This window comes from Mus caroli, chromosome 1 (genome assembly GCF_900094665.2).
Source record: "Mus caroli chromosome 1, CAROLI_EIJ_v1.1, whole genome shotgun sequence".
NCBI lineage: Eukaryota > Metazoa > Chordata > Mammalia > Rodentia > Muridae > Mus > Mus caroli.
This window is the reverse complement of record NC_034570.1, coordinates 19392973-19407316: the sequence shown is the minus strand read 5'-3', so window position 1 is coordinate 19407316 and position 14344 is coordinate 19392973. Positions and strand designations below refer to the sequence as shown.

The 14344-nt window shown below is 42.4% G+C and overlaps 1 protein-coding gene across 2 annotated transcripts in view; it reads left to right on the top strand.

Moving 5' to 3' along the window:
• Positions 1–8479: 8479 nt before the first annotated feature.
• Positions 8480–14344, top strand: part of Smap1 (small ArfGAP 1) — a 75800-nt gene continuing 69935 nt past the window's right edge. For both annotated transcript variants that reach the window (XM_029475150.1, XM_021163031.2), the window contains exon 1: positions 8480–8828. In XM_029475150.1, the coding sequence (XP_029331010.1) occupies positions 8711–8828 (118 nt within the window). In that variant the 5' untranslated portion in view covers positions 8480–8710. The remainder of the gene's footprint in view (positions 8829–14344) is intronic.

The following is a 14344-nucleotide window of genomic DNA, read 5'->3' as shown; positions in this document are numbered from 1 at the left end:
AGAGAGAGAGAGAGAGAGAGAGAGAGAGAGAGAGAGAGAGAGAGAGAATATTCCAGATCGGCTAGAGCTACACAGTAAGACCTTGTCTCAAATATATATAATAAAATAAATATATTTGAGATGCATATTATAATATATATGAGATAAAATGTATCACCCACCCCTTGAGTGATATTATTGGTATGCACTACTGTCTCCTTCCTATTCATCATGTGTTTCCCTTCTGGACATAGTACCACACTACTTGGAATGTTGAAGGAACTCAGGAATATATTGCTGACTGTGAATGTGAAGGGTAGGCAACTCTTCTGTAAAGACAGTGGGTTGGGGAACATACAGGATGAGAAGGGACAATTTTTAAAAAAGCTGTCACAGCTACTTAATTATAATTTAACAAACTACTTAGGAGAGTAAAGTCTAGAAAGCAAGAGTTTCTGTGGTCAGACTTGAGGACAAGCCACCCTTCCATCATTGTATCAGGCCTTTGCCTTTAGAGACATATGAAGATATAGCTTTTCTGCTCTCCAAAGCAGCATAACAGTGACTAAAGGATTGGCTCTACTCTGCTGGCTTCTTGTAGCAAGTATGACCACTAAACAAGTGTCTATGTCTCTGTTGCTGTGCTAAAAGGATGAGGAATTAGGAATTTGAGAAATTCCTTCTCCTGTGCTGAGCAGTGGAATGCTGTGAATCCTTGTGTAAACTGGCACTTGCTTCATAACAAGTATTGGGAAAGAATGTATTTCTGAATCCATTCAGAAGGGGTGTGGTTCATCTTCAATATCATCTTTGCTCTTGGACCAGTGAGATGGCTCAGTGGGTAGAGTCACGTGCCACCAAGCCTAATGACCTGAACTTTATTCTTGATACCCACATGATAGAAGGAGAGAACCAATGTTCAAAGGCTGCTCTTTGACCTCTACATTTATAGCACAGCAAGCACACACATGCACATGTGCATGTGCACAATGCAAACAAATAAAATATAATATATATATTTCACTCTTTCCACAAAGAAGTGCATACGGGTATTTGATCATACACCAAAAAGTATTCTGTACAGTTTGTTAGGAACCACAAATAGCAGTCCTCTCTGGCATAATTACTTTTCTTTTTCATAACCATCTATGTATTTATTACCCAAACAACCAATTTAATCGATTTAGAGCAAGTTAAAAAACAAACAAACAAAAACAAAACAAGTCAGATTCCCAATTTAAACATGACCAATTCATCACGGGTAAAGACTTTCGGCTCCATCTGGTAAGACTGTTGGACTCACTCGGCATCTGGATGGCCATGACTCAGCATATGACGTCAGTTGTTCCATTCTGTGTGAACCCCTCCAGACTGAGCGTGGTCTTGTATCTGATTTTATTAAGAGTTTCAATTTGAATCTGTGGGGAAAATGGGATGATTTTTGTTTTATTTCTTGGCTAGGAATCATTTGATTTTGAAAGTTTTGTGAGATGACATTTGGAGGAATTGAGTCAGGAGTAAGATGCAAGGTAGCAAAGGGAAGAAGAAGAGAGGTCTCTTTAATGCATCTGTAAAAACTATTATTTATTTGTGTGTGTGTGTGTGTGAGTGAGTGTACATGCCGTAGGAGCACAGGCTACCACATGGGTAGGGAGCGCTATAACATAGATGTGGAGATCAAGGATAACTTGTGGAAGTTGACTCTCCTTCCATCCTCTGGGTTCTGGGGATCAAACTCAACTTGTCAGATTTGATGGCACACGCCATTTCCTGCTAAGACCTCTCACCTCTCAACAGCCTGGTGATGAATCTTTTAAATCCAAAAGCAAAACAACAACAACAACAACAACAACAACTCAACAACTTAGGTACTTCTCTTTGAAGGCTGTGTAGAGGAGTGACATCATTTTGGTCAGGTAGCCCCTTCAGAAAACAGGACACCCAATCCTTGGGTATCTCTGATGGCTCTCTATTCCTCTAGCTTGTGACCTGCAGTACACCAGTTAGGTGTATTGTATCTGCTAGGCTGGTGTCCAGGCCTTGAAATAATGGTGGCCATGTTGTTGACCAGGAAGTCCTTAGTGAAGGACATAGCTTGTTATAGGATGGTGACTGACAGGCAGTTGGATGGTGAATGGGCAGAGCGCCAGAAGGGCCAGACCCCCACCCCCAGCTCAGCTACCTTGTTGCAAAACTGAAAGACTTGCCCTTTCTCTTCTTGATCTGGGTTAATGGCATCACTATTGTACCTGTCTCCCAACTTAGAAGTCTTGGTGTTATTCTCACCTCCTTCCTCTCACCCCCCAGATAGAGTCAGCTGCCAAATTTTTCTGCTTCTAATTTTAAAACATCATTTGATTCTGTCTCTCTCTCTCGAATCCTATGCTATCTCCTTAAAATAGGCCTTCGCCATCTCTTCTCTGGACTATTATTATAGCAGTCCTATCATCTGTTCCTCTGATATGAACAGATTTCCCCAGTCAAGTTCTTCATATTGCCACTGTATCACTGAGTGCAAAGCTTTTACTATCGCTGAGTACAAAGCCATTTTACCTGGTAAAAGTACCTATTGTCTCTCATGCCCCTGGAATTCCAATGCTGTAGCTTATCTCAACGTCTCAATGCCTTGCTTTGAATCTACTTTTTGTGCCATGACTCCTGTTTCCTTCACTGAATACATTCCAGATCCCTGTAGCCTCCTATGGTCGTGCCTTTCATATAATCTTCTGCTTTAATAATTCTGTGTACGTTGTTAAAACAGTCATCACATTTTTTCTTTTCCATCTTCAATCACTTGCATTTCTACACCGGCTCAAATCAAGTTTAAGCACCATCTCCTCTGTGAAGCCTTGCTGAATTTTCATCATATAACATTGTCTCAGTTAGGGTTTTACTGCTGCACACAGATACAATAACCAAGGCAACTCTCATAAGGACAACATTTAACTGGGGCTGGCTTAGAGGTTCAGAGGTTCAGTCCATTATCATCAAGGTGGGAGCATGGCAGCATCCAGGCAGGTATGGTGCAGGAGGAACTGAGAGTTCTACATCTTCATCTGAAGACTGCTAGCAGAATACTAGCTTCCAGGCAGCTAGGATGAGGGTCTTAAAGCCCATACCCACAGTGACACACCTACTCTACAAAGGCCATACTTACTCCAACAAGGCCACACCTCCAAATAGTGTCACTCCTTGTGCCAAGCATATACAAACCATCACAAACATTGAGGTCCTTTTGCTCTATATCTTATAGTTGCTGCAGATATAAACATAAAACTTTTTGTATTCATATGTTTTTATTCAAGTAGATAGTAAGCAGCTATGTGTGGTGGATACATGCTTTTAATCCTGGCAGTCAGGAAGCAGAAGCAGGTGGGTCTCTGTGAATTTGAAGCCAGCATAGTCTACAAAGCAGAGTTCTAGGATAGCCAGAGCTACACAGAGCGTCCCTGTTTTGAAAATCCAAAAAAACACCTACCCACCCACCTACCCACCCACCCATAACAACAACAACAAATGAACAAATAAAAAACAAACAAGACAACCCCCAAACAAAAACAGGCAAACAAAACCCTCACAATCAACCGACTATAGATAGTAAGCTTTTGGTTATCATTGGGGTAGAAACCAACAAATATTGGTATATGAGAGCAATGTTGTCACCGCCCCCTCATCCCCAATGCTTTGTATCATTGTCTTCCTTTCTTCCTACTCCAACCTTAATACAATCAACTTGAATTCAGTGGCTTCTAGATTGACAACCCAGAGAAACATTTTTCAATAAGGTCCCCATTATTTCACTTGAGTATTTGAAGTTTGCTCATATCACATAAGAATAAACTGTCAGTGTAAAAAACACACAGTATACACTGTACCTTGATGACAATGTGAAAACCAGAATTAAAACATCCCTATAATTATTTTTATAGTTTCCACATGCTGAAATGGACACATTGATGTTAGGATGTGCTGTTAAAATGAAAACCTGAATATCATGTTTCTTTTTCCCACTTTTATATGTAGCTACAAGAACATTTAGCATTGTGTACACACTATGGATTTTATATCATTGGCCCCTTCAGTCTATCCTATGGGTGTGGAGAGCTTTTGGGGCCCGCTTGGCAGGAATCTGACATTGGGACAGGACAAGGAAGTAAGCTCAGGCAGGAATCTAATTTTAGGGTAGAACAAAGAAGTAGGCTTCAGGTAAGAATATTACTTTGGGCTAGGACAGGGAAGTGGGCTCAGGTAATCCTGATTAGCCCTTAGAAACAGTATTCTTGGGACTTTGTTTATTGCCTTGCTTGTTCCTTACCTATATGAGTTTATTGTCTTGCTTGTTTCTTAACCTAGAACTGACCTTATTACTCGCATGTAATGAAAATGGTATAAAAGCAATTTTGGAAAAAATAAATCTGCCTCAGAACTGGCTGGGGTCATGATACAGTGTTGTCTGTCTTTTTTTCTTTTTTATCCTCACTCTTGTGCTAGAGAACCTGTTGACTGACTAAGCTGGCTTGCTCATATGGGTTATTCACTGGTGGTGAATTTTGGAAGGTCTTCTGCCTTCTAAATACTTAAAGTGCTAGGCAGAGTTTTTAGAGGGCAGAGAAACCTTAAAAATAGTATTTTGTACCTGGTTAGTGCTAGACTAACTTTCCTTTTTATTTATTATCTAAACTGAAGAACCAACTGCCAACTGTGTTGAGATAGGACTATTTTATCTGGCTTCCTAGGCCGTCCCTAATATTACCAGACTTGATCTATCCAACCTTATCTCTCATTCCTCCCTATGTGGCACCCCTGTGGCTCCTCTATGTTTCCCAAGCTACCTGACAGTTTTTATTTATTTATTTTTTTCATGTGTATATATCTCTTCCTCGATATTTCCCTCCTTAGGAACTTGAGTTAGTTTTCATTCTGTTTACTGAGACAAACTCCCAGGTCCTCCTGGTTATTTCTCAGAACTGTGCAGCTTCTGCTTTGATTTCTGGATGTGCAGAGCATCTCTGTGACAGGTTGTTAGGCTCTGGGATGGGTCTTTCCAGGATCCTGGCCTCGTATTCAAGAATGAAATAAAATCCTATACAAAATTGAAAAAGTAGCAAGGACACTTAAAGCAAAACAATAGAAATACGATTAGGATACAGTGCATGAGAATAGTGGGCCACATGAAGGAGGAGCCTCAAGGGCTCCAGTTAGTATTTGGACTTTTTTTTTTTTTTTTATGGGGTTCAAGAGGAAGAGGATTTTGTTACTAAGGATAAAGTTTATGTAGGCTTTTGCTCACTGCACATGCCACTTCCCATAATACAACCAATTATGATAATATGCATGCCCAATTATGCATTGGCTTAAGATGTTAAATAAGAGAGTCTTCCTAAAAGTTCAGGTAGAGTCATGGTTTGCCTTATTGTACATGTACCGAAAACTTGTTCAAGCTGGATAGTTCCCTGCCCTTACCCAGACTGTCTTAGGTAGGGTTTCCATTGCTGAGAAGAGGCACCAACCAACATGTTGGTTCACCACCTGTTGCGGGAAATATTATAAAAGACCCACAAGGTTCCCCTGCTACTGCCTGCCAGCTCCATTTCTAGCTAGCCCCTGCAGGGATCGACCACTGTGTACCCAGCTCTGGTTTGCTTGTCTCTGGAGCCATTAGTTCCCTCTCTGCCATAAACCCCGGTAGTTGACGGTCCCACATTTCAGTAACCCAGTAAATAAAAACCCTGGAAGCTTACAATTAACAAGTCAGATTTATGTATCAATAAATTCTCAACTCATAAGATGTCAATACAGTAATTTCAGAACCAATTGATAATGATAAAAACTGCCCACCTAGATTAAACAAATTATCCCAACTATTCTATCCTTTATGATATCATAACTACCAGTGGCTGATTAAAGCCATGCTGGTTCAGGTTCTTCTTCTTGTCTATCTGATTCTATCTTGGCCTTTTTTCTTTCCCAAGAAGCTCTCTGTCTCTGCAACTCTTCTTTCTGCCTCTCTTTCCCCTGTACAATCATAGGCCTTCTGAATCACACTCCTGTTAGTGTGATTTGACAGGAAAATTCCTGTCACAAATTGTGACCAAAGAAACCTTATAAGGGACAACGTTTAATTGGGGCTGGCTTTCAGGTTTGGAGGGTCAGTCCATTATCATCATGGCAGGAATCATGGCAGTGTCCAGGCAGACATGGTGCTGGAGAAGGAGCCAAGAGTTCTACATCTTGATCCAAAAGCAGTCAGTAGAAGACTGACTTCCAGGCAACTAGGAAAAGGGTCAAAGCCTACTACAATAGTGACAAACTTCCTCCACCAAGGCCACACCTCCCTGGGCTAAACATATTCAAACCACCACATTTACATTATGACTCATAACAGTAGCAAAATTATAGTTATAAAGTAGCAACAAAAATAATTTTATGCGTGGGGGGGTCATCACAACATGAGGAAATATATTCAAGGGTTGCATGCAGTACTAGGAAGGTTAAGAACCACTGTTCTAGTGGAGAGCACCACAGCCATGAATATGTGGGCAGTGCAAAAAAAAAAAAAAAAAAATCTAGTGACCTCAAAACAAACCTCAAAACCTCAACACACACACACACACACACACACACACACACACACACCTCAGATCAGAGGACACTAGGTTGAGACAGGGTTATAGAGGAGGAGTATGTGGTGGGAGATACAATAAAAATGCATCGTATGTATGAAATTCTTAAGGAATTAATAACTTTTGTTTCTAAAGGGAGATCTATCTATCTATCTATCTACCTATCTATCTATCTATCTATCTATCTATCTATCTATCTATCTATTTCCTGTGTTTCCTGGCTCATCTTGTTGTCATAATGTGGTGGTTTGATGAGAATATCTCCCATAGGCTGAGATGTTTGCATAATTGGTCCCTAGTTAGTGACACTGTTTGGGTAAGTTTAGGAGGCATGGCCTTGCCGAGGCAGTATGTCACATGTGTAAGGTTTGAGTTGTAAAGCCTTTCTGTGTTCCCAGCATGCTCTGCTTCCAAGATAGCCTCCAGCTTCTGCTCCAGTGACTGTGTCTTCTGCTCTCTGCCAATGCTTCCCTGCCATGATCCACTTTTATGTCTTTGGAATCTTAAGCCCAAGAGGGATAGGTAGAGCGCATCACAGAGAATCCTGCTTCCTGCCATTCTTAGCATCTCTCCTACCACAGGCCAGGGCTATGTTTATTCTACTTACATAAGGCTCACACATAGTACTGCTCATACTTACTACACAGCAAGCCGAATCACTCCAACTGTTTCACTGAGTTCAACCTTAGTAAACCTGATGGGCTATCATTGAGAACATCTTCCTTTTTAAAACTGTCTTTCCTTGCAGGGAAGAATGTTGTTTACATTGTGTTATGTAGGAACATCTTCTGAAACACACTGTCAGTTTTCAGGAGCCTTGTGCTTGGCCTTCTTGCGAAGGACCATCACAGCTGGGTCTGTTGACTATGTTCCATCATAGGGAGGGTATAGGGAGACTTATGGAAGGGAACCCCTACCACACTATTCAGTCACTGTTGTATGTGGTTCTGCCATGCTTGTATCTGGTCTGAGGGAGGGCCTAGAGGATATACCTGGGGGAAGATGGAGGGAGGGAATTCCATGTTATGTTCCTAAGGACCCTGCTATGTGCAGACCTTCCAGTGTGGCTATTTTAAGGTCATCTATGCTCCTATCCATACCCCTTACCAGTTACTCTTTAAGCTTAATAAGCTCATTGGTTCTCCTGGGTGAACTTTGTTGGAATTACACCTAAGTTTGTCTTTGGGATCTTACGAGAAGGAACAGACTTAAGTTTCTCCCAGGGAAGGGATCCTAGCAGCACACAATTTCTTAAAGTGACATCCCTTTAATAATTCACTTTTTGATCACTTCCCCTCTTCCTAGGCGGGGTATATTGCCTGGTTTTAACTCTTCCACTTGTAGCATGGCCAAGTGACTTGACTGTTTTGCCTCATTTTCCTGTATCTGAGATTATCAATATTTTTGAGGGAGGTAGGGTTTATTACACAGAGTAGCCACTCAATAAACATTAACCCCCAAAACATGTCTATTTCCCTCTAAAACGTAAGACACTTTTAGCCCTATTTCATTCCAGCCGCTTCTAGTATACCGTTTCCAAACTCCCGATGCACACGCATGGGATGCATCTACCCCTTATAACTATAATTTGGACATTTCCAGTGCTGTGCACACAAATGCAAAGACTGGGAAACAAGTGAAAGTCGCTTTCCGGTAAAAAAGAAATTCTTCCACTTTCAGGTCTCTAGAGGCTTCAAGCGACGATCAGGTGTCAAGAGTGGGGAACCTCGCCCCGGGGAGCGTCAGACGCTTCTCTGGAATCACCTTGGGAGCCTCCCAGCACGCGGGCAGCTGGGCGCATGCGCAGAGCCCAGCGCTGCGTCCTCCCGGAAGCGGCGGCTCTTCCCGCCCCGCCCCTCGCCGGCTCGGGCGGAGCGTGCGGCGGGCCCGGCGAGGAGGCGGGACACGTCGGCGCTGGCTCCGCCGCCGCCGCCCCTCCTCCGGTTCCAGCCGCCGTCGCCACCACCGCCGCCGCCGCCGCTTCCTGGGCCGAGTCCGTCCGCGGCCCCAGCGGCGCCAGGTGTCCTCGCCCGCCCGGCCTCGCCAGTGCCGTCCGCCTGTCCGCCCGTCCGCTCGCCCGCGTCCGGGCCCGCCGCCCCGCCGCCGACATGGCGACCCGCTCCTGTCGGGAGAAGGCTCAGAAGCTGAACGAGCAGCACCAGCTCATCCTGTCCAAACTGCTGAGGGAGGAGGACAACAAGTACTGCGCCGACTGCGAGGCCAAAGGTAGCGCGCGGGCTTGGTGGCCGCTCGGCCGGGGCCTCCTGCGGCTGTGACCTTCCCACCCTCCGCGGCGTCTCGTCCGCGCCGGCTCTCACGGGAGGGCGGGCGGCCTCTGGCTCTCGGCTCGCACGGAGGTCGCGGCCTCAGCCTCCGGCTCGGAGCCGGCGTCGCGACGCTGCCACCGCCTCGGGCTGCCGGCTGGGCGGTGCTGATAGGGCTGTGGGAGCCCTCCTGCCTCAGCCTCAGCGACTCCGTGGGTGGAGTCGCCTTAGGTCCCTGTCCTCTTGGCGACCCTCCCTTCCTCCCAAGAGATCGCGTCGTCCTCCCTTTCCCCAGTGGTGCGGTGTCCCAGATGGAGCCCTACCTGCCTGCCCACCTGACAGCTCTTGCACAGGGCGTTTACTTCTGTTTCTGAAAAAGAACAGTGTTTTGGGGTGGTTTGAGATGTCACTGCATAACATAATCGAGATAGGGTTTTCATTATTTGTGTATACTATGTATAACACACACACACACACACACACACACACACTCACACTCACACACACTCTCTTATTCTGGATGTTATAGTGTCCTAAGGAAAGTGTGTTATGTTCATGAAGAGTTTAGTCGTTAGATTCCCCCAGACGACCCATTGGCGAATTTGTGGACTCTGGTCTGTCCACTTCATAAATGTGGAAGGTGCATTTTAAAGGTACAGAGAAGAAGAAGAAGAAAAAAAACCCCACTATTTTTAGTTCAGGTGGAGGTTTCTGCTTGAGCCTTTGAAATAGATAAACTATTTTTAGCTGATACTTTTTGTTTGGAGATGTGGTTTATTTCTAATGTAAGTAATATCATGGAGAGTAATGTAGATTTAAAAATCTTACTTCTATGTAGTTAGGAAAATGTACATTTGATTCTTCTCTGGGAAATAGGTAGTTGCTCGGAGCAGAGACAGCCATTGTGAATGAGGATTAAGATTTCTGCATTATTTAACGTACTTTTCTAGAGTTTTTACTGTTTTTTCTCAACACTGAGCAAAAGAATCCATTGCAGTAGGCTGGGTGGTATGTGAATAAATTGAGTCTCATAACATCAGTATCTCTCTGTCATAACAGCTACTTCCTTACTGGCTGAAATCACATGTACACACTTCAATTGGGATTTTTATGAAGCACTTTACAGCATTATAGTAACTTGACTGTGAGGTTATCCCATGTAATCATTAGGCAAGGCATTTAAAAGAAAAGACATGCCTTATTTTTGTAGTAATATTTATTTGCTTGCTTGGTACTTGGTTCTGCATGTTATTAGGAAATAGTGTTTTATATTGAAGCTCAGTCACTCTCTTTTTACTTGTAAAACACTCAAAAAAAAAAAAAATAGGTTCTTAGAAGCTAAGGAAAGGAAAAAGGGCCAGAGTTAGTTTATGTTTTATCACCTTGAGTCCTAACACAGTTAAGACTCTGGTCTGGGAAGCTGTGGCTAAAGAGCATCCAGGGCTGCAGAGATGGTCTAGGGTCAGAACACGGACTGCTCCCGTGCCACATAGCAGCTCACTCTGTAACTCCAGGAACAGCAGGTCCCATGCCCTCTGCTGGCCCCTGTAGCCACCAGGCATGCAGATGGCACAGAGACATGAAGACTCATACACATTTGTAAAAGAATTATGTAAGCCAATAATTTCCTTTCATGAATAGAAGTAACTCAAAAGATTGAAATTTCTTTCTCCAAAGGGCTACTGCAATCAGATTTTCAGATTTTCACTAAATGTGTTAACCTTTGGGTTTTTTTTTTTTTTTTTCTTTTCTGTTTTTGGGAGATGGAAAGAAAGCAATTACGTTCTTCTTTAATTGGGTAAAGAAGTTTTACTTCTGAACAGTAGGCAACATTTGTTTTGATCACTTTTGTGTAACCGCTGAAACCAATCCATGTGTGTGGAATGAATAGCTTTTTATTTTGCTCTTGTTTAGTCACTTAATTATGAATTTTCTCTTTTCTTGAGAAGTGGGAAAAGTGGGATAGTCTAGTATCAGTAGCTCAAGGGCTCCACTTGAAGGCCATGGGCTCTGTTGTCAGTGACTTAGAAAGATTATGAGTTTCAGCCAAATCTAGAATAATGGTTGTAAATTATTTTATTGTTTTATTTTGATACTTAAGGAAATATTCACTGGTATGACCATTTCACATTTTACTTATGATTTATGGGGTGTGTGTGTGTGTGTGTGTGTGTGTATGTATGTATGTGTAAGATGAATTTGTGTATACTGTGGGATCAAATACCATTGATTTCTATGTAGGAGGCAAGCATTTTTCCACTGTTACATCCCTCCTCTTTTTTGAGATGGGTTTGTTATCCTGGTTAGCCTCAGTCTTGTGATTTTCCTATCTTTCCTTCCTGAGTATGCATACTACACACTATATAACTTTATACACTTCTTGTAAAGTTTTTGTGCTTTGGTATGGACGAGCCCATTTTGATATATTCTTAGAGTAAAATCCTTCTTGGCTTTTTGTATGACTTTGAAGCTATTGTTATATATGTCAGTAACCATAATAAATGTAAGTGGTGAAGTTCTGTTTTCTCACTTTAAAAAAAGTTTCCCATTATTCTTTGAGAACATGGACCTAAAAGAAAGCTTAGTTTATCATCTGTTACCTGAGTAGAGTTAGCAGAGGAGTGCCAGTTGGATTTTGACATTTTCTTAGTCATTAGCTTGTATGTCTGGTACTGACAGTATTAGCAAGGAAGGAGGACATGATGGCACAGGTCTTGGCTCCTGCTCTTGACCCTGTTCTTCAATACATTGTACAACTGGAGAGCAGGAACTGCCAGATGGAGCTGCCCGACTCCGGCTATCACTGAGACTCTGTAGGAGTTGAAAGCAGTTCTCATGATTACTAATTGGTGGCAGGATGGGTAGTGAGGATGTGGAGTCATTTTACATTTGCCATCTTAAATTTACTTTTCAGAATTTAAAGCTTCATTCATAAGTAATACTGGCTTTGATTTTTTTTAAAATATGTAAAAATTGGAATGAAATGATTTTCTTGCTCAGTAAGTTTTAGGGCAGTCAGAGACTCAAGGTTTTGAACCCTGGAGTTAATTTTGTTCAGACTTTGTAGTATTCAAAGGGTATGCTGCTTTCTTAATTCAAACACTTCTTTTTTCCACAGGTCTTGAGGACAGTTAAGAACTGGATTAGGTTTTGGTAGAGAAACTTTTATAAGACTGAAAGGAGTATGTCTAATGGAGACTGAACGCGGCAATATTCAGAATGAGTGATTCTGAAACAGTACGCTAAGTGTAACAGTAGCGGCTATAAGAAACAACCTTCTCTCTCTTTCTAGCCCTTTCCCTGGGCCTTGACCCTTGCTCACCAGCTCTGATGATTCTCAAAGCCTTTGTGCTAGTCCTACGTATGAGCCTTCTGGCTTCTGTTGTTTCAGCTTTTGCTCATCTTTACATTTTGCTTAAATGTCATTTCTAGTTTCCCGTCATCTTCCCAGACGAAGTTTACTTTCATTTGTACACTTGCGACATTGTTTTAAATCTTACCACACTTATAATTAGAACATTGCTGAAGTAATGGTTGGGCACTCCATATTTCTATTGAATTACAGCTTTGAAGGAGAAGTCTTGTTTATGTTGCTCAGAGTAGCTTCCTCAGCCTTAAAGCACAGTGAATGAGTTTGGTAGGAAAATGGAACTCAGCAGATACCTTTTGATTGTATGAATGAGGGTAAGAATGAACAGTCAGAGGCAGGGAGTGTGAACGAGAGTGTGAATGAGAGTAAGTACATCGTAAAAGGGAGTGGCGTTTGGGGAGCCCTGTGAATCACAGGAGACTTGTGAGTTGAAGATACAGTGACCTTTCACTAACTAGAGCAAGAATTAGACTACACTGCTGTATACACCCAGGGTGTGATATATAGAAGGTAGAAGTGCTTTCTATATGGGCATTTTATTTTGGTGAGCTGTCTTTGAAAATGACCAGATTTGGTTGAGATGGTATGGGAGTCGCTGAGTGAGGTGATTATTACTAGTAATCAGAGTCCAAGGGTAAGAGGATTGTGCCTCATGTAATGTCTGCCAGTGTAGGAATCAGGATGTAGAGCAGGGTGTAGCTACAGAGCCACTGTGTCCAGTTTTTGTTAGGGGTTTAAGGGATCAGTGAAAAACCTGCAGGAAGTTAAAACTCAGGAGTCATTTCTGGACTCTGACCACAGCATGCCAGGGTTGTCATTGCCTGACTGCCGTAGTTGTCTTTCACTCCCTCAGTTGGTGACTAGGTGGGAAGATGGAGACACGATTAGATGGTTTTGTCAGTAGTTTCTACTGTAGTGGGGTGGCTCATGCTGCACTTGTGCTTTCCACGTGCTTACAGTGGGCTGACTCTAATATGTAAAGACACCTTGCCTTTTGGGCCAGAGAGTAGAAAGAGCTGAGCATATTTGGTTGTAAGAGCCAGCTCCAAGAGCTAGCCAAGGAAGGGGTTAGAGAAAACTTGTAAAAGAACTTTTACTGAAAAGTAACGTTTACCCTGAGGAGCTGATGTTTATGCTTACAGAATTAATTTATAAGCACAGAGGTCTGTAGCTGGTCTTGGCTTATTTGTGGTGTTTTCTTTTGTCTCACCCTTTGTCTCCCTCTCCTGGGTTTATCCCTATCACTAGATAGGAGAGAAAGGATTGGGGGTGGGGAGGGGATACAAAGATCCCTGAATCTAATTTATTTATTGTTTCTTCTTTGCTTGTAGTTGGCCTTTCTACTTTGTGGGTTCTTCCTTTTTCCCACTGTTAACCCTCTCCCCACTTCACCCCCTATCACTTGATAGGAGAGAAAGAAATCTCTGAATCTAATTTCTTTCTTGTTTCTTCTTTGAGCAGTTATTAACACACCACGACACATCACCAACCACCAACTCTGCCGCTTGGGGTCCTAGCATTTTACATACCCTCTGAGAAGTTCCCAGAATTACAGCCAGCAAACCATGCCTCTGCTAGAGCATGAGGCAAATCATAGTCAGCTGCTCCGAAGCAGCCCCATATCCCCACAGGTGGTATTAAAACAAAAACAGATTATTATACTATTTCTGGTTTTTGTTTTTTTTTTTTTTAATATATACTTCATTTAAAAAAGTTGTAAATCTGAAAGTTTCCTCAAATACTGACCCTTGGTCTTTGTGGATCTGTCATTCTCAGGCTTGCAGCTTTGTCTGATTGATAACCATGTTAGATCTTGGGTATCGGAGCTGGAAAGCTGACCAGTGGAAATCATTAGCCTCTCTCTGACATACTGTTCTAAAACTTGAACTATATTTTTTTCCTTCGAACTTTTTGTCCTTAAAGATTATTTGCAATATTCTTTTATTACTTGACTTCATCAGTGGAGAATTGCCGGTAGTTTCTCTGCAAAATGTGCATGCATGCTTTTACACACATACCCTCATTCTCTCTCACACAGATACACATACTTTCTCACATTCAGTTACACGTACACATACTCTCACCCACACACATTTTCTCATTCACAC